The 18,969-nt window shown below is 49.0% G+C and overlaps 1 protein-coding gene across 1 annotated transcript in view; it reads left to right on the top strand.

Annotated features, from left to right (window-relative positions):
- AMOTL1 (angiomotin like 1) overlaps positions 1–18,969 on the top strand; it is a 70,582-nt gene that overhangs the window by 23,872 nt on the left and 27,741 nt on the right. Inside the window, exons 4-5 of the mRNA XM_026052944.1 lie at positions 2,557–3,460; positions 15,015–15,306. Coding sequence (XP_025908729.1) covers positions 2,557–3,460; positions 15,015–15,306 — 1,196 coding nt within the window. The remainder of the gene's footprint in view (positions 1–2,556; positions 3,461–15,014; positions 15,307–18,969) is intronic.

Here is an 18,969-nt window from a genome sequence, read left to right as displayed (position 1 = left end):
CCTGCTTGAGCAGGAAGGTTGGACTAGATGATCTGTAGAGGTCCCTTCCAACCTTAAATATTCTGAAATATTCTGAAACGTAAGTGGTGCAGGAGGGCAAATCCTAGCARTGTATGATAAAGAGCCACCGTGTGACATTGTCAGCTACAGCCTTCCTCAGGCTCAGCCCAGTTGTGTAGCCCAGACTGGGAACTTTGTGGTACATGCCAGAGATTTTGTACTGCAGCTGCAAAAATGCCCAATATGCTGAGGCTTCTGTGCAGGACAGTAATGTGAATAAAGCTGTGACAGCTGGAACTGCAGGGGCATATCAGTGAGGTGCCTACGTGGCTACTGGGCAGGCAGGTAAATGCCTGTGTGTGTCCCTGTGCATCTTGTTGGCTGCAAAATTACCATTGGCATCAGTGATTTTCATAGGATCCTAGAATGTTTAATGTTGGAAGGACCTACAAAGGTCATCTAGTCGAACCTCCCTGCACACGCAGGGTTACACAGAGCACGGGGCACAGGGCTGCATCCAAGCAGGTTTGGCAGATCTCCAGAGAAGGAGACTCCACAACCTCTCTGGGCAGCCTGTTCCAGGGCTCTGGAGAGTCATGGAGAGGGAGCTGCCATGTGCAGTGGGGGCAGGAGTGTGTTTTGGGGCCGTACAGCTCCCCTGCCTCAGGCCAGCTCTATGGAAAGCAGGAGAGCACAACCTTTACCTACCAGCATGGCACTAACTTGATGCCTACCCCTAATGAACACGATGGAGAGCCCAGGTCTTGCCGTGCCCTTGGCAGGGGTCTGTCAGCAGCACGTCCTGGCAGTGCTCAGCGTTGCTTTCGGGTGTCACGAGTCCTGCCCGAGGGTGAGTTGCAGGCTGGCCCTGTCTCCTCTCTTGAGCATCATCCCAGCTCTCCCACACACCACAGACCCAGCAAGCCCACAGGAACCCCCCCACACCCGGCAGGCACTGCTGTCCGTGGGAAAACAGGAGAGGTGGTGTTTGGAATGAAGCAGCCTGGGAATCCCCCTCCTTTCAGGGCCTCACAGTCCTCCCTAATCCTTTGCTGCAAAAACGTGGAAATGACCTATTCTYGCAGCTAAGAGCCCAAGGCTGTCCTTCTCCTCTGGCATCCGGGTTGTATGTAAGTGATCCCACAGCATGTGCAATAACAGATGAAACCTCAGGGAAATACCAGACCTCAGCAGCAAGTTTGCTTTTTAACTAGTTTCTAATGCCAGGGAATAAGTGTGAGTACTGCTGAAGGATTCCCTTCAGAATCAGAAGCAGCAAGATAAAGATGCAAAGTTGCCAAGAAGGACCTCCAAACTGAACTCAAAACAGCACCTCCTTCTTGCCTAGGGAAATGCAAGGACTGTCCAAAGTGGGGGGCTCAACCCCCATTTCATCCTCACTGGGGTCTTTGAGCACCCTGTGGCCTCAGGCGCAGTTCRTAGCGATGTGTTACACCTGGCTGGGACGGGAGCGCCTGGAGGGTTCGAGGATGGAAGGATCCTGGCCTCCCMGCATTGCCCCTTGGTCATTACATGCTTGACTCCAGCAAGTGCCACTTTCTGCCAGGTTATGAGAGAGAGCAGGAATCCATTTCACATAACGTGTGGCAGCAGTGCCCAACCTGCACAGCTTCCTTGCAGACTGCAGAGTCACTCAGTAGTTTCTCCCACACAAACACYGCTCACAGGGCTTGGGGGTTTACTTAAATATGACTGTTCTGGGTGCAAAACTCTGGGTGCAAACTCTGAATTATTTTACTAGTCTGTTATGGCTTTTTATCTAATCTGTTTGGGCCTTTTTAAAGATGTTTTCAAGATGTGCCTTTTTTAAGATGTTGTATCTATGACCCTAAGATCTTCCTTGTACTCACCCAGAACAAGGTGGTGTTAACTCTTTTAGAAATACAATTATTAACCAGAAGGGAAATCACTGTACTTAAATAAAATGTCCAAGCACATACTCCTCTTTAAATGCGCTTCTAGAATCCTTTTATTTTCAGTATCATTTCAAAGCTTTTCTGTGAGAAATGCCACATCTTATTTCATTGTGGCATGCAGCACACTTAGGAGGGGATGCCACTCATCTATCTTTGGCTATCAAAAATCTATAATCTCCTTTAGTATAGCTGTGTACGCTGCCTCTGTAACCCATGAGAGGCATTTCCAGGGAGGAATTTACCCAGTTCTTAATAGGTTCTTATCTCAGAAGGGATCCAGTTTCCCTCTGAAGCTGCCCATGTCTCCAGGCAGGGAGCTGGGAGCCCATGGGCATGGGATGGGTACATGGAGCATATGAAGAAGATATTGAGGATGTGCTGGGGGAAGGCTGGGGAGGAGATGGGGAGATGTTTCTAGGTGCTTATTGTGAACAGGGAAAGGGATGGAGCTGGGGCAGAGGGCTGGCCCCAGCTCAGGGACAAGGGGGGCGTGTGGAGGAGTGCTGAGAAGCTTTGAGGGGAAGACTCCATGGTTTTCACACCTCCTTCAACCACATCCTCTCCATACGGCCAAGGCTTCCCGAAGTGTAACCGCTGCCTCTGCTCTCTTTCTGCCCAGCTGAGGAGCCGCTCTGCACCCTGCACCCTCCCGGCTTCCTCCGGCTCCCAGAGGTGGAGATGCGAGGCTCGGAGGAGGCGGCCGCGGGCACCGTACTGCAGCGCCTCATCCAGGAGCAGCTGAGGTATGGCAACCCCAACGAGAACATGAACCTGCTGGCAATTCAGCACCAGGCCACGGGGAGTGCAGGGCCCTCCAACAGCACTGCCAGCACTCTCTCTTCCACAGAAAACCTCGCTCAAGAAGAGCCACAAATGCTCCAGCAGTCRGCCCGCCAGGAACCTCAGGGGCAGGAGCACCAGGGGGACAATACAGTGATGGAGAAGCAGGCGCGGGCTGTGCAGCCCCAGCAGAACAACGAAGAGCTGCCCACCTACGAGGAGGCCAAGGCCCAGTCCCAGTTTTTCCGAGGCCAGCAGGCGGGAGCGGTCGGCCCGGGCTTTTACGTGGCCGGCGCCTCCACGCAGAAGTCGAGGACTGAAGGGCGGGCGACGGTGACGCGGGCGCAGAGCGGGCAGGCGCACAAGGACGAGGCGCTCAAGGAGCTCAAGCAGGGCCACGTCCGCTCGCTCAGCGAGAGGATCATGCAGCTCTCGCTGGAGAGAAATGGTGCTAAGCAACACGCGCCCACCTCAGGGAGCAGCAAGGGGCCCAAAGCGGCGGCGCCGGGCGCGCCGCCCGCCAAGGCCGCCGACCCGCGGGGCCCGCCGCCCGAGTACCCCTACAAGGCCAAGCAGGCCGTGGCGCCCGTGAGCAAGGCGCCCGAGCACGGGCTCTTCTTCGGCGAGCAGCACGCGCCCATGGGGCAGGATGGCCTCAAAGCCGCCTACCCAGCTGCCCAACCCGCCCGGACCGAAGTGGCCATCGTTCGGTACCAGCCGCCTCCCGAGTACGGGGTCACCAGGTAATTCTGGCGTCCCGGGCTTGCTCCTTGCCCTCCTGCGTCCTCCTCGGCTGGGCGGTTGTTTGTGCTGACGTTGGTTTGAAGTAAGTTGGTTCTTGTTGCTGTAGTTGCTTTGAAGCAGGTGACTGCARTTGATGTCTGCAGCTTTTTGGTCACGCTGAGGTGCCTTCTTACACCACGATGGTATAAACAGGCCAGCAAGCAGAAATAAATGTCATTTATTCCCACTTAGAGATGTTTGTGGCACTCTGTGCTCATAACGATGCCACCTCTTTCGGTGTCCCAAGGTGTCTGTAGTGCTCGTCACGGCACTGTATGCTCACTTGAGTTCTTTGGTCTGCCTGTCTGCACACATCACTGATAATTGTTGAACCTTCAGAAAACATGGAAAATGCATACTTTATTTAAAAGTTCTCCATTTCCCAATCTACCTTAATTTCTTTTTGCATGAAAAGCTGGAAACATTGATATTTATCCTTAGATAGAGTCCAGTTCATGATCTAGTTTGATGTTACAGGGATGAAATGAAGCCCCATGCTGGCCCATGCAGAACTGCTTCTCCTATTTTGTAATTCCCACAGGAGGTAAATGTTTCAGAAATTCAATTTATCCTATGGTATTTTATCTGAAAGTGAAAAATGCTACTTTTGTGATTTTTGATTTCACTTAAGCCTCACATCCTCAAGATCTTCAAAAGCCCAAATTAAAAAAAAAAAMMARWTTTTTTTTTTAACCTTAAGTCTGAGATAAAGAGACATCTCTATTTCAGACCTTCCTTGTCACTAGATGATAAAAGTGAAATTCTGGTAAAATGAAATTCTTCCTTTTCCAAAGAGGGCCATATAAAGTGTATACATCACTTATGTCCTACTTAAATCTTCCAAACAAAGCTTCCCCGGGACTTTTATGGTGCTTGGCCCCTTGTGCTGGGCCTCTGCATGAGAGCAGGTTTTATTCCAAGCGCATTAAAAATAATCTGAAGTGTTTACTTCCTGTGAGCTGATTCCTGAAAGCTGCAAGGATCCTGCCAAGCGCCGTGGATCCCGCTGCGATTTCCCTGCTCCATGCGAAGGGAGAGGCTGCCCGCAGGGCCACCTGCCACAGCACCGCGCCGCTACGGTGGCTTTCCTGCTGGACATGCAYTGAAGAGTTCCTCTATGTCATCCCACTGCTCTTGGGCCTCTTGGAACAATATTTTGCCAGCCTTGATGGACTTGGCTGGTTCGGGTCATCTCACGTGGCTGTGTTCTCCATGTTGGGAGTTGCCTAACTAGGCCTTTTGTGACCCCGGCCCGGGAGCGCTCCTGGCGCTCCTCCAGCCAAGCACGTGTTTGGGTTGCCAGCGTTCGCTGCCCGAGTCCGTGTAACCTTTTAGAGCAAAATRGTATTTTTAAGAGCTAAGCGAAAATCTCTGCTTATGCTGAGGAACAGCTGTGTGAAGGTGACGCCATGGGGGTCAATGAGGCTCTGCTCTCGGAAGCCGCGTGGGATTCCTCAGGACGCCAACAACGGCTCCCAAACAAAGTGAATGTAGCGTAAAAGGAGCCGGGCGGATTTTCTTGAGTCCTTCCCAGAGGAAGCAGCAGCAGCGGCAGGTCTGGTGGGCAGACCAGGGTTTTCAGACCTCTTCTCATTCCTGTCCTATGGGACTCGGCTCTGAGGGGGATGTTTCAGCGCTGTTCCCGCTGGGTGCCTCGTGAGCTGTAATTCCTGCTAGCAGCAGGATTACTCATGTACATGCTGCAGTGCTCTGTTTGCACGTCACAGCTTGGTAGGGGTGCTTGGGATTTGCTGTTGTGCTCCATGAATCTTGGGCTGTTGCTCTGCAAAACGACTGTGGATGGGGAATGTGTGGCTGGGTGRGAAGTGAGGCTGTTCTGGTTAAGTGGTGGTCGTCTTCCTCATCTTGGGTTCCTGGCATGGTTGGGATTTTTGGTACCAAAATTTTGGTACCAGCACATGGGTGCACAAAATACTCAGCACTGGCACTATCTGGACTTGTTCTTAATTGCTAAGAACTTAYTGGCTTCTCCTCAAGTGCTGTTCCCCAGCTTGTAACTGGCTGTGTGAACTGCAGGTTCCCCTTGCGGCCTTGCTGTCAGGGAAGATTTGGGTGACAAAAGCCTTTAGAAAGTAGCTGTAATCCCTGCGTGCTCATCACTTTTCATCTCTCCAGCTCTGTGAGTGCGTTTCAGCAAGGCTCTTTGTGCAGCTCCATGAAACAAAAGGCAACGTGCTCTGGTGCTTCACTGTGTGGTTCACAGGACACAGTCGTCCAGGTCTCGAATGCTCTTGCTTAAAACACAATTCCAGAAAATCTCCTCTTYCCCACGTACTCGTCTGTATCAAGAGTGTTAAGATAGATGAGCTGTTTGGTGGTGGTAGCTGCCTCTCTGGCTTGAGTCTCACCACATCTCCCTGTGAAGAAACTGCAATTAAATGAGTTAGAAGCCCAAAGTGGGAGGCATCCTCTAAGCATCCCTAGAGAGGAGCTGTGGGGCCGTTATGCCATCCAGTCTCCCCCAGACATGAGCAGGGGAACAGCAGCTTTTCGGTGCCTCTGCCACTGCTCCGAGTTTTCCCAGTTAGCTAGGATCAGAAATCTCTTCCATTTGTTGTGTGGCTGGGAAGAAAGACATCCATACGAGTTGAAGTTGAGGTCTACCCACTTTCATAATGTTAAGAGGAGAGCAGGGTTTGGAGATGCTGTATTTTCTTCTCTGAGGTGAGAAGTTTCAGCTCTTCCCTAGTTGAGAGGTCTGGAGGTGGGGAAGGAAARGAGCTAAAGCAGATAGAGCTTGGACCATGGTCGTGTGGCAATCACATAACCCAGCAGGTCCTGTCCTCTCTCCTGGACATGTCCTACCCGTCCCTTGACCATGAGGAAACCCTGAGGACAGGCACTGTACAAAAGGCTTCTTGCCTTTCCCAACACAGAGGGGTGAAGCATGAAGCAGMTTGATCTGGAAGAGGAACCCATGGATATGGGGGATGGAAAAGACGTAGGGTCATTAATCCCCTCTCTGCTCCCGAGTCATTGTGTGATGAGGAAAACATGGTTAGAAACCCACAAATGTTGGCAGGGAGTTACTGAAGGGGATAAAATAACTGCAGCTGCTGCTTAACTTGCTTTTTTTGTTGTGATCTTTATTTTTATAATTTTTATTTTTTTGCAAGTGGCTGGCTTTTAAGGCACGAACACTGCCTTTATAATCCCCGTTGCCAAATCTTCCAACCTTACTGTAAATTTCCAGATATTTGGTAGTTTCCTGAAGACCCCTGGGAGTCATGTGATGTTGCAAGAATCTCAGCTTTCACATAAATTTGATTTAGTGACCTCTGCTTTATGGATATCATGATTGCAAAGCAGAGCTTGAAGCCTGAAGCTTAAAAGGTCAAAAACGAGAACACAAATAGAAAAGAAACCAATATTTATCCTTGTTTTAAAATACCATTATTTTTAAGGAAGTCACATGATGCTTGAGGCCCTGACTCATGACTTCTGAATGCTTTTTGTTGGCCAAGTGTAATAATCTTTAAAAAATTCCTTTCCTAGATGCTAGCTATTCTTGAATGATGCTTTTGCTAACTTCCCTTAGGTACAGGTTCAGAGAGACACAGACTTCTAGCTAAAGAACTCTGAAATAATCTAATTTCGTCTTTTGCATGGCACCCCAAATTAATTCCAGTTTGTGAAACGTTCAGTCCTGATGATTAAAACATTCTGCTGCTGGAGAACCCATCGCAGCTTTGATCGACTTGTTCCACTAGCTAATTGCCATTCCTGGCAAAGATTTGCATCTTAGTTTGAGTCTGTATTTCCTAGTTACTGGTTCAGATTCTGGTTCGGTCATTGATAACCTTTTGCTCCTCGTGGAAAGGAGGACAGGAGGCTGTTGCAGTTGCAGGTGAACCAGAGGCAACCTCAGCTGCAGTGTCACCTCTGCAACGTGGCTCCATATGCCTTGCATATGTATGCCATAAATACTTGATGGTTCAGGCATTGTCGCTCTGGGAACTCACCGTCTGCCTCGTTATCCATTAAGATACATGAGGTAGTTGTGGTCCAGGATAGAATTTCCTTTTATTCCTAGGTGGATGAACTTATATTTGGACCTGTTCAAGTACATATCATTTCTTTGTGCCCAGCTTAAGCAATGATCCAGATTGTTCAATGCAAACGATAAATCCTCTTCATTGCTACCCGTGGTCCTTCTCACATCCTGATAACTTTTCTCCAGAATGATTAATGATTCCATTAATAAGAAGTGCAATTAATGCAAATAAGGCCTTGAACTGGCAACACCACTGCTTGATGAGGATTCTTCCCTCATGATTACATGCAGAAGTCTTTCATGCAGGTACCTTTGAATTCACTTTTAATTCTGGTTTAATCATGAATTTTTAAAGTATGAAACTGAGGAATGGAGTGGGAATGTTGTAAAGATCATGCCACTTTTTGGGAGCCTCAGAACTCAGTATCCTGCCTGGATACAGAAGCCCATATTTAACTGCCAGAGTAGTATGTGGCTTCTCTGGTTATTTGTATGTTAAAAAAGCCCTGTGTAACTGCTGCTTTCAGGCAACCTGTTTATATTTACTCATTCAGCCACATGTGTGTGGCCAAAGCGGGGACAGTGAAGTCCTTTCATTGGCAGCTCYGTGGCGCCGGGGCTCTGGCAGCGTGGCAGAGCTGATGGATGTCACTGGGACAAGCACCTAAACTGCATCCTCCAAGCTGACTTCTGCTGCTCGTGCTTTGCAAGTTCAGCACAACCCAGAGCACCGGTCAGAAGGCCGCAGCGCCAGGGTGCTGACAGCGATGAGTGACATAAGAGGAGGGAAGGATCGTGGCTCTCTTGGATGATGTTCCAGGTTGTAGCAGTAGTCACTCCAGAAGAGCTTTATATTGTCTCCATCTGGTCTAAATCCATCTGGTTTAAACTGCTTTTCATTAAAATGAAAGCAAAAAAGAAGCCAGCCCGGCAGCTGCAGTGACACCAGTGCCATTGGACTTCTCCGGTCCGTATTGCAGTTCCTGCCTTTCCTCCTCCAGGAGCACCAAGGCAGACAGGGCTGGGGAAGGCACCTTCTCCTCTTTTGTGAGTCACGTGGACCTTAACAGACTGTCTAAACCAAGTGTGAATTGCTGCAAAGAAGAAATATGGTGTCCTGTCCCTTTCATAACTATGGAGGACAGTGTTTGACACTGTTTTTTCAGGATGTTTTTCAAAGCAGATTGTAATTGTCCTCTGCAAATGGCCAAACCCAGAGGGAAGTCCTCTGTGATGGTGGCTCTTGCTCCCAGGGTTTCTGGCCCAACAGGTGTATTAAGAATAATTTAAATTAATCTTAATTAAAGACTCCTAAATTTACAGTTGGGGGGGGGTCCTTGTGGGATTCCTCATGGAGAACAAAGGAGGACTATGGACAAGTGTTTTGCTGAATTTGGATCATTGTTAAGACATTACATAAGCTGCATTGCAAATTGTACATCACTTAGTGTGGTCTGTGAGCAGGACATGGGATCCACAGGTTCTCTTCTGTTCCTCAGTATGTAGCGCAGGAAGGGCTCGCTTGTGTTGCTCTCTCTRTCCCTGCCAATCTTACCAATCCTAACAATTTCCTTTTTTTTCCCCCCCATTTTGGATTGCAGAACTATAAAGGAACCCTACTTCTAAAATAATGCTCAAAAAAAMCCCAAGTTTTCAGACCCAAATTTGCTGAAGTATTGGAGAAGCATCCAGAAGCTTAATGTACCATAGTATCATGCTTTTAAAAAGAACAATTTTGAATGAAAATGTGTTTGGGTGGAAGATTATAACCTCCTCTAATGCAGCCTAAAATCAACATTTAAAGCACAGTAGAAGCATTTGAGAAAGCCATTCTTAATATATTATGACCAAAGGCGCTCAGAATAATCCTTATTCCTTTGTTTATTTGGAGTTTTACATGAGTGCTTAGATGTGAACTGAGCTAATGTTATTATTCTCCTATTTCTACAATTGTTGGTTTGTTAAGATGAATTGCTGTGTTGATTTTATTGCATATTCACTCATTTTACAGTTGGCTCAGTTATATAATTAAATTTGGACGAATGAAGCAAGTAAACAAAAAAATCATACGCAGTTAATCCCCAGGATGTTTGACAGTCATACTTCAAATGGAGTAATGCAGATTGTACTTGTTCAATTTCCAAGATGGAAAATACTTCTGAGACTCTCTCTCTCATGCYCCCAGCTACAGAGAATCTTGTTTCTGATGTTGTTACAGCATGTAAATCATTAGTAGCTCAAGGAGTAATTTGTAACTGAAGAAAATGCAGATAGAGAGGATGTCTCCTCACTCCTTAGTGTAAGCCTAGACAGTCTGAAAGATATGTGAAAAAGTAAAATTGAGGGGAGGTCCCTATCAAGAGCCCCTGTAAGTGTTTAAAGGGCTTATATACAACAGAGAATTATGCTGATTTATAACAAAAAAGGAAAAGTGATAGATCCYCTCTGGTTTAGATTCAGAGACTAACATAAAATGTGTTCTATTAGGATAAGCTTTTCACACAAAGTGAGAAAATCTGTATCTGAGCAAGCCGCCTTTGTACTGGAATAATTGTGTCCAGACAGTTGGGCTTCTGCTTGCRTAAAATCAGCTGTGGCCTTTCTTTTGGAAATGACAAAGTAACTCACACTTAGCTGGATTAATTATCCTGGTAAAACCTTTAAGTGCAGACAAGCTGTCAGGTGCGCTGAAGAGGTGCAGCTTTCTTGGCTGCATTTGCAAACACTCCGCCTTGCAAATGGTGTTTGCTCTCTCTAATGTTTGTGTATTGTTCATTTTTCAAGTGAAGAAAAAAATATTCCGGTCCCTGACAAGGGCAGGGTGGCTTTTGACAGCTTGTGCACGYTGGGGAAACCTGAAGAAAAGGGCACAGCTTGTGGCCTGGCAGCAGCASCTTGGTGTGTAGTGTGGGAGCCCCCGTGACCTTCTGAAATGGTCTCTGGCAGTAAGGGATAGCTGGGAGAAGTGGTTCCCATGGTTTGCATCATGAGCAGAGTCAGGAGGGAACTCTCAGGAAGGAAAATCAGAAGGATGCAGCCAGGAGCCAGATCTCCACCTGGTGTAAATCACTGTCATTTTCACAGAATCACAGATGTAGCTGTTGGAAGGAACCTCTGGAGACCTTCCAATGTAATCACCCTGCTGAATCAGGGTCAGCTAGAGCAGGTTGGCCAGGATCCTGYCCAGATTTCTCTTAGATCTCCACGGATGGAGACTCCACAACCWCTTCCAGTGTTCTGTTACCCTCATCGTGAAGAATTTTTTCCCTTATAGGCTACTTAGGTTACATTATCTTGGGTAATTTGGTGCTGTTGAGTGCACCATGTCTACAGTTTTGGTGTGTTGATGGCCCAGCTACCTTGAATGCACCTGCTTTGCCCCAGTGGAGCTGGGCGTGGGCTCCTGAGGCAGCGCAGGCTCCGTGGTAGCTGCGGGTTTCTGCTTTCTCCTGGCTGGGGTGGCCTCACGCAGGGAGAGAACAGGGGGAGAACAGGGCTGATGACCCAATGTGTGGAGGCCGGCGCCACCCTGGGGCAACATCGAAAGGAGAATCTGGCCCCACAGCCGGCTGGTCGAGGGGGCCTGAGGCAGAACTCACCTCAGCCGGAGCTGCCCACGGCACCGCACGCTCCCACCTCACGTCTCGCCCCTCCTGCCCACACCTTGTGCCTCACACCAACACCTCATGTCCCACACCTCCCACCTCACGTCTTGCGCCTCATGTCTCGCATCTTGCGCCTCACGTCTCCCGCCTCCCACCTCATGTCTCGTGCCTCGCGCCTCACGTCTTCGCTTGACCTCTTGCCTCACACCTCACGCCTCCTACCTCACGTCTCCCGCCTCGCACCTCGTGCCGCCTCCATCTGCTCCGCCCTTGTCCGCTTATTGTTTCGGTTTGCTTGCAGGCCCCGCAAAGCGATACTGCCGCCGTTTAAGCTTGCCTGACATTTTGCAGGATATCTTTGGAGCGAGGGGAGATGCGTGCTTCAAATTTCATGGTTGCAGAGTTGCTGAGTATGCTAAGAACCAGAGCCAAGCAGCTATTCTTCAGCGGAGCCCGTACGGCTCTCGTGTTGGGTTACATCCCYGGCAACCCAGGACTATCTCATCCTCCTGAGCTCTGAGGAGTTTGAGTGTAGCAGSAATTTCCCCATATTGAAATGTTCTAATCTTGAAGATGAGCACAAGTGATGAGCTCCTCAAATCAGATGCTGAGCTCATGCCCATGTCTGTCACATCGGTCTCCAGCAGCACAGATATTCCAGCCAGCGGCACATACCCTTGTGTAGAACCAGCACTTTCGGGAGAAGAAGTTCCAGCCAGTGATTCCCACTTCAGCATTACAGTCCCCAACAGATAAGGTGGCAGAAGCCACCTGCCACCCTGCTAATCTGGTTCAGTTTGGTGTACTGATGTCTGCAAAGGCAGTGCGCTCCAGAGGATGGTGAGGCTGAGGCTCTGCTGATGCTTCTCCTTCACCTCATGTCAGGCTGGATCTTGGCTCCAGGTAGGATGCCATTCAGGGAAGGGGTCCCATTTCTCCTAGTTGGAGCAGTTCCCTTTCTCCTGTTTCTCTTTGGCCCAGTGTTGCTGTTGTGTTGTGCACTGCAGGGATGGAGTGGGCCAGCAGGGACCAGCAAGAGGAGTTTCTCCCAGCGGAGAAGGGCAAAAACGCAGCAAGCTCTGCAGGCTGCCCACACCAGCTGTGGGTGCCTCAYGCTCCCTCAGCAGGGATTCATGTGCTTGTGAAACAATGAATTAGAAGATGATCCAGAGCAGATTACAATATAAAAACATGGAGGTAAAGGCAGCGCAGCAAGTAGTCTTGGGAGTACTTACCCTTCCTCTGGCCTGGCAGTAATTCTTTCTGCTTCACAGTGTTTCTAATGACAGAAGGCTCTGAGGGCCATTGGTTTCACACAGCGCTTCCCCAGCTTAGTGTCCTTGAGAAAGTCTTGCTCGCTTTTTGTAGAAGCTTAACTCCAAAATAATTGGGCTGTGTCTCTACCAGAGAAATAACATGCCTGAGGGTCTTCCTGGGACCATGTGGCCCTCAAGGTGCCTCATATCGAGCTCATATCAAGGCCTGGCTGGTGTCTCCACCCTGCCCACAGGGAGTGACCCTGTGTCATGCTCTTGAACTGGACCAGATGTCTACCTTACCAGTGGAGACAGAGCTTATGGGATATCTACGCTGGGCTGGTGAAAGGATATGGAAGACAAAGCATGAGCAGGGCTGCCCATGACCTGGAGTCCGTGTGGAGAGGCGCTGCGGTGTGCGTTACCAGGGCATGCCGCACGCCAGCCTGGCGTGGGCATGGCCAAACACTGCTTCTCCTTTCGTTTCAAACCTTCTCTCTGCCAGCCTTGCTGTTCTGGGCAGAGAAGGAGGGCCGGGATGAACATGCTGGACTAGCTATGCACGTATCCAGCTTTCTTTGGACATTATGTGACTTGATGGTGACAAGCTGGWTGGGGTGGAGGTGTTAGCTTTTAGCACAGGGCTTCAAAAGGGCGTTTGCCTCTCTTTTTGTTCTGCTGCAATCAAAGGCAGTGATGGATTATTAGCACTGATGGGTTATTATCACTGGGAGCAGAATTAAGCCAACACTGAGAGTTTTTGAAAACCCCRCTTTGAGAAGCTGTGTAGGCTCTGAAGATAGCGATAATCATATTTATTATGTATTTATATAGCACAAAATTGCCTGTATAGAAAAATACCAGTCAAAGGTTTGTGAGACCAAATGAGGTAAATACATCCTATAGCTAGATCTCCTGCCTGGCACAGATACAGAAATAAAGGCAGTGATGCTGACAGCAAGCCTAATAGTGTGTCATTAAGGGCAGAATATAACTTTTAGGAAGTGCTTGATTGCAAGACCACGGGTGTGGAAGAGCAGGTGGCGTTAAGCAGCTGGACACTGTAAATGGAGTTTGATAAGCTCCAATCTATTACATGGCATATTAAACAACCCTCTGTGGTCAACCCTTTCAGACTCCCTACATTATGGCTTCTRTAATTCCCTCCTTTTCTGATTGCTCAAGCTGGCTCCCTCTTTCCTCTCCTGTCCCCAGGGCTGATGCTGTCATGTTCATGCGGCAAGGCCAGTGAGATGTGGACATGAGCTAGCTGCAAATGGACCCTTTTCTTTTTTCCCTGGGTTAGATTTTGGGTGTCTCAGTCTTCTGCACTGACCTATAGCCTGGACAAGTGAGCAGCAGCCTGAGGTAGAGCATGGGGGCGAATGGAGTATGAGAATGGTCAGGAGCGGCCAGGGTGTCAGGAACACCATTTGGATCAGCTTGAGCTGCTGTAGGTCTGAGCTTGACATATTAATATGGGGCTTGGGAGGCTCCAGCTCAGACATATGAGTCCAGCGTGGCCAGGGTTGAGTCACTTAGGCCTGGGAAGTGCAGAAATACCTGAGACTGTTGCACACAGCCTGGCTTGGCAGCTAGGACCTGCTGGCTAAGGAGTAACTTGGGCTCTGTGCCATAGGGCTGCATTTACCCTGGCAAGGTCCCAGAGGTCCACGTTGACCTTGTTGGATCTCCAGGCTGCTTCTGGTACTGCAGGCAGAGTTAGGTACATAGGGAGCGGGCTCTGGTACAGACTTGAGCTCCTCTGCCCTGAATTATCCTTCTTACAATAGGGACAGTCTCACTTCTCCACCTTGCAAAGGCTTGTGAAGTGCCTGATGGATGTGAGATACTTTGGTCCCAACTGGATGCCAGCCTCAGGGTTACCCTTCCTCTTGAAGCACGTTCCTGGATTATTGTCCAGCCCCTGCAAACTCTCTGATRACTCTGATAGATTAGAGAGCCCTCCGCCGTCAGGAGGCTGAGCCCACAAATAGGTTTGCACAGACTGTGACCAACTCAATCTTCCCTAAGACCAGACTGGGGGTGATGGATGCCTTTAGTCACCGAGTGACATAATGAGGTCTTGCACTGGAAGATGGCTTTTATTATTCGCCATGATTGATCAGGGCTGTCCAGTCCTTCCCTTTGCTGCCTGCTAAAGCTCTCCGGGGACACCGCTTCACTCCCGTCRCTTCCTTTTGTCTCCTAACTGAGCCCGTGAGCCCGCCTGCTTGCTGCAGGCGGGCACCGATCTTTGAAGGGTGAGTAACACGTTGCTTGTGCTTCACTGGAGTCCGTGGGCTGCTGCGTCTGCGCTGGGGTTGGGGCAAGGTGGAGGCAGGGGAGGCTGCAGCGTGTGCGAGCACCCGGGCAAAGAAAAAGCCCTTTTCAGCTCAGCACTTCTTTCATTCTTCACGCCAAATGTAYGTCCCTGTCAAGGACAGGCGAGGAGGCAGTTTACCAGCTTACTGCTGTGCTTGTTGATACTTAGTACTGACTAGAGACCAGGATCCTGACCGCACAGTAATAATCCTGTTAATAAACCGTGCAGAAACCCTGCGAATGCCCCTGCTCCCTAGCGCACTTCCCAGGATGCGCCCGTCTAACGCCTGCCCCCGCGCTTGCCTCCCTGCAGCCGGCCATGCCCAGCGCCCTTCGCAGCCGCGCCGGCGCAGCAGCACAGCCCCATGGCCTCGCAGGCCTCCTCGGCGAGCGGCCCGCCGCTCTGCGCCGCGGGGCCGCCGCTGCCCGCGCCCGCCATGGGGCAGCCCCCCGCGCCCGCCACGCCGCCGGGCGCCCCGCTCACGCCGGACGCCTTCGCCATCGTGGAGCGAGCCCAGCAGATGGTGGAGATGCTCTCCGAGGAGAACCACGTGCTGCGGCAGGAGCTGGAGGGCTACTACGAGAAGGCGGATAAGCTGCAGAAGGTACGTGAGGGGCAGCCGCGGGCAGAGCCAGCCTCTTGGCGTGGCCTCCGTTGATCCCCACAAGCTGGTGCACGTGGCCCAGGCCRCCCTGTGCCCCTGGACCAGTGGCACGATCGTGGCTCTCCAGATGCTGCTCCATTGTGGTGGACCTGCATGTCTATTCCCGTGGCACAAGGTCTTTGGGGTGCAATGGGGCAACTTCTCAGTTACCTTCCACTGGGCTCTTTCCCCTCCTATCCTTCAGCCCGCGGGGATCCTTCAGTCTCTGTGGGGCAAGGGCTGCTGCTGGCTCTTGCACAGCTTAGAGTCATAGAAGGCTTGAGGTTGGAAGGCACCTCTAGAGATCATCTAGTCCAACCCCCTGCTCCAGCAGGGACACCCAGAGCACGGGGCACAGGGTGGCAGACAGGTGGGTTTGGAAGATCTCCAGGGAAGGAGACTCCACAGCCTCCCTGGGCAGCCTGTGCCAGGGCTCGTCACCCTTAGGCTTGGCCCCAAAACAGTGGGGAATTTGAAACAATCTTTTCTGAGCAGCCTTGTTCGACACAGTATGAGAAACTCATGTTAGGAATGTTATGTTAGGAATGTTATGTTAGGAAACTCATGTTATGCTCCACTCTTGTTAGGAACAGAGGACAGCCTGCACTGGGATTGGCTGTTGTTTGGAAATTTCTTAATGTACTTGAGGCTTTCAATGATTGCTGGGTGGGTTTCTAAAACTGTCTGTAGACATCCATGCCAATACATGAACGTGGTGGCTCAGAGAGGACTGCCACTTCATCTGAAAGAATTATTTGATAAAAACGTTGCCCAGAAATCCTTGGCAGATGGATCCTGCAGGCTCTTTTTGATATGTGTGCTTAGCTTCTCCAGGGGAGAAAAGCGATGGCCTCGCTTGCTGCCTGGCGTGACAAGGAGGGACAAAAGTRAAAAATGTAATGAAATAAAATCATGGTTCTTAAGAGTGAGACCTCACTCAAGTCGGAGCAGAGATGCTCCCCAAATCTGCTGGCTTTGAATCCATAAGGTCKAGATCCTAAAATATTTTAAGATCCTACAATACTATTTCATGCACAACTTCCCAGGACTTACACACAAATCGKCTTTGGCTGCAGGTCTTTTCCATGCAAAATTAGAAATCTAAACAGGAATTAAAAAAAATGCTGTGTTTGTGTTGGATCAGGGTGTTCGTGGGAGACACCTTTGATGGGAAGCGAAGCAGCTTTGAGAGGCCCTGTCCCTTGACCTCAACTTTTGGAAAATCTGTGACCAGGAAGTTCAAATGAGTTAGGGAAAAAAGCCTCGTTCTGTAGCTATTATCTTTGCTGTATCCTTCTCTGCAAGCAGATGACTTTACTGCTGCAGTCACAGAATTTCCTAAACTTAATTGAGATTTTTTTTCAGGTATATTAATCATTTGTGAATAAATCTGTAAAGATTTCAATTCTGACTTCTCTGCAGCCTTCGTGGACAAAAATAAATACTGATTTTACAAAATTTGTATTGTTCAATAAAAGATACCTGAGTACGATGCCCTAAAAGCAGTCAGGTTTTCTTTTACCCTCCTGGAAAAAGCATTCTCTTTGTCTTGGATGCCCTAGGAGTCTATTGCATCAGACACCCAACGGAAGGTATTTAAGTGTGGACTGAAGTCTCACTTAAGTCAACAGAACATGGACTCAAATCCCATTGACTTCAGTGGAATGTAAGCAGATTCTTAAAGGGAAACACATGCTCGAGTGCGTTTTTTCTTCAGGAATATTTCCTGAACCAAAACCTTAACACACTTTATCCTCTCTTGTCCATTTTTTTTTTCTGTATTTGAATGCCTGGACAGGGAAGGTTATTTGGTCGATTTCTGTGTTTCCTCAGTTTAAGCTGTACGTCACCTCTTAAAAAAAAAAACAAAACCCCCAAAAAACAGTGTATTAAATGATCTACTTCAGATRTAGAAACTCTTGCCTATTGTTGGAAGGGAAAGGGTCACAGGATGAACTTTTTTTTTGTCTCTGTATAACGTGTTTACTATTGGTAGGGCAATCCTCTCTCTGCTTTTATTCATAACAGAACAGGAGAAGAAATTAGAGAAAGAGAATCAGCATGACTAGAATGCTCCCAAGGCATTAGTATGAGCAGATCAACCTTAAGACTGTCAGATTTGAAGTTGTGTCTGAATAGACATTTTGCAGGGAGGTGCAAGGTAGTGATTAATCCCTGTGTTGTTGTCTGGTTTCCTTATCTCAAAATTGCTGAGGGAGTTTTGGGCTTTTTTTTTTTTTAGCTTTCCTGTGCCTTCCTTTCTCCTTCGTTTGGTGTTTGTGTTTAACAGTGTTGCCTTATTGAAGCTTAATTGCCAAGCCTAGACTACTGCTTCCCAGCATCGTGCTGTGCGAGTTGTTTGAGTGGGCTGGCACCAGGAACTACAGGGAAGAGAAGATAATAATATTCTTTTGATATATTTTTTTTTAAATTCTTTTTTTAGTAGAATGGAAAATCACAGAGCTGCAGAGAAACATAAACATGGTTTGTCAGGATCCTTAATGTTGCTCTTTTGGTCTTCTCCTGCCCTCCCTTCCTCAGTGGCGCTCAGCCCTTTTCCTGCAGCAGGTCCCTGTCAGCGGGGCTGGAGGAGCCCTGCGTGGTGACGCGTCCCTGGAAACRCCTGGAAAAGCTCTGGGCAGAGCAGAGGGGCCAGGGCAGGCCCTGCTGTGCCACGACAAACCTGCCTCGCAGCGACAGCAGCTTCGCACAGCCGGCGTCCTGCGCCACGGAGCCCCGCAGGAAGCGACAGGCATCCAGCGCCCAGCGGGTGCCATGTCCCTCAGGATGAGGGGGAAGGAAAGGGCCTTAAAAAAAMCCCAACAGCTCAGCCAAAGCCTTCTTTCCATAGAAGAGTTAGGCAGGCTTAGCTTGCTTGAATGCTCAAGGGAAGCCTTGTGAGGTAGCTTCAATGTAGCCTGGAGACCCTACACTGTAGAAGAAAGGTGTTCAGTATAGACAGCTTCTGATAGTGGAGATGGCATGGATCTAACGGAAAAAGAAACACAGCAGGAGCAAGTAGCTGAAACCAACTCAATTCTACCCAAACAGCAACTAAGGTATATTAAGAACACAAGAATATTGGAATGTTGAGCTATGGGAACAGCTCCCACTGAGGTGTGCTGGATTGTCCATCATCCAACACCTTTAAATTAACCTGGAGGCTGGCACGGCGCTGTGACAGCCCATGATGCCTTATGTTATGGCAGAGATCTTTTTGGATAGGTGCCTCTTGCCTTGAGATCTCTGATTCCCTCATGAATTTCACCTGCCATGTGTGTCTTTTCAGATCACTGTGGTTGAGGAAGATGTGGTTGGGTTCTGTTATTTGAGTAAATTGTTGACAAATTGTTTTGTTTCTAGAAAATTCACCTAAGGAAAACAGATTTTCTGTCAAAAGATCAGACTTTTTGACGCAGCTTCTTACAAGTTCGTGCCATTATGTACATGAGGAAGAAGAACACTGATCAACTGTGTTTGAACCATAAGAATTAGGTTGAAGTTTGAACTTCGTGTTTGAATTCACATACCCTAGATCATGTTATTTTTAAGCCTGCTTTCCTGTTGGTGGGAAAAGAATTCACTGTGGAGAAGAAATGATACAACAAAAAAGGAAAGGAAAGG

Source organism: Nothoprocta perdicaria, unplaced genomic scaffold, assembly GCF_003342845.1.
Source record: "Nothoprocta perdicaria isolate Ctin4 unplaced genomic scaffold, notPer1 scaffold_94, whole genome shotgun sequence".
NCBI lineage: Eukaryota > Metazoa > Chordata > Aves > Tinamiformes > Tinamidae > Nothoprocta > Nothoprocta perdicaria.
Note: the sequence above shows the minus strand (reverse complement) of the source record. Positions and strands in the feature narration are given on the sequence as shown.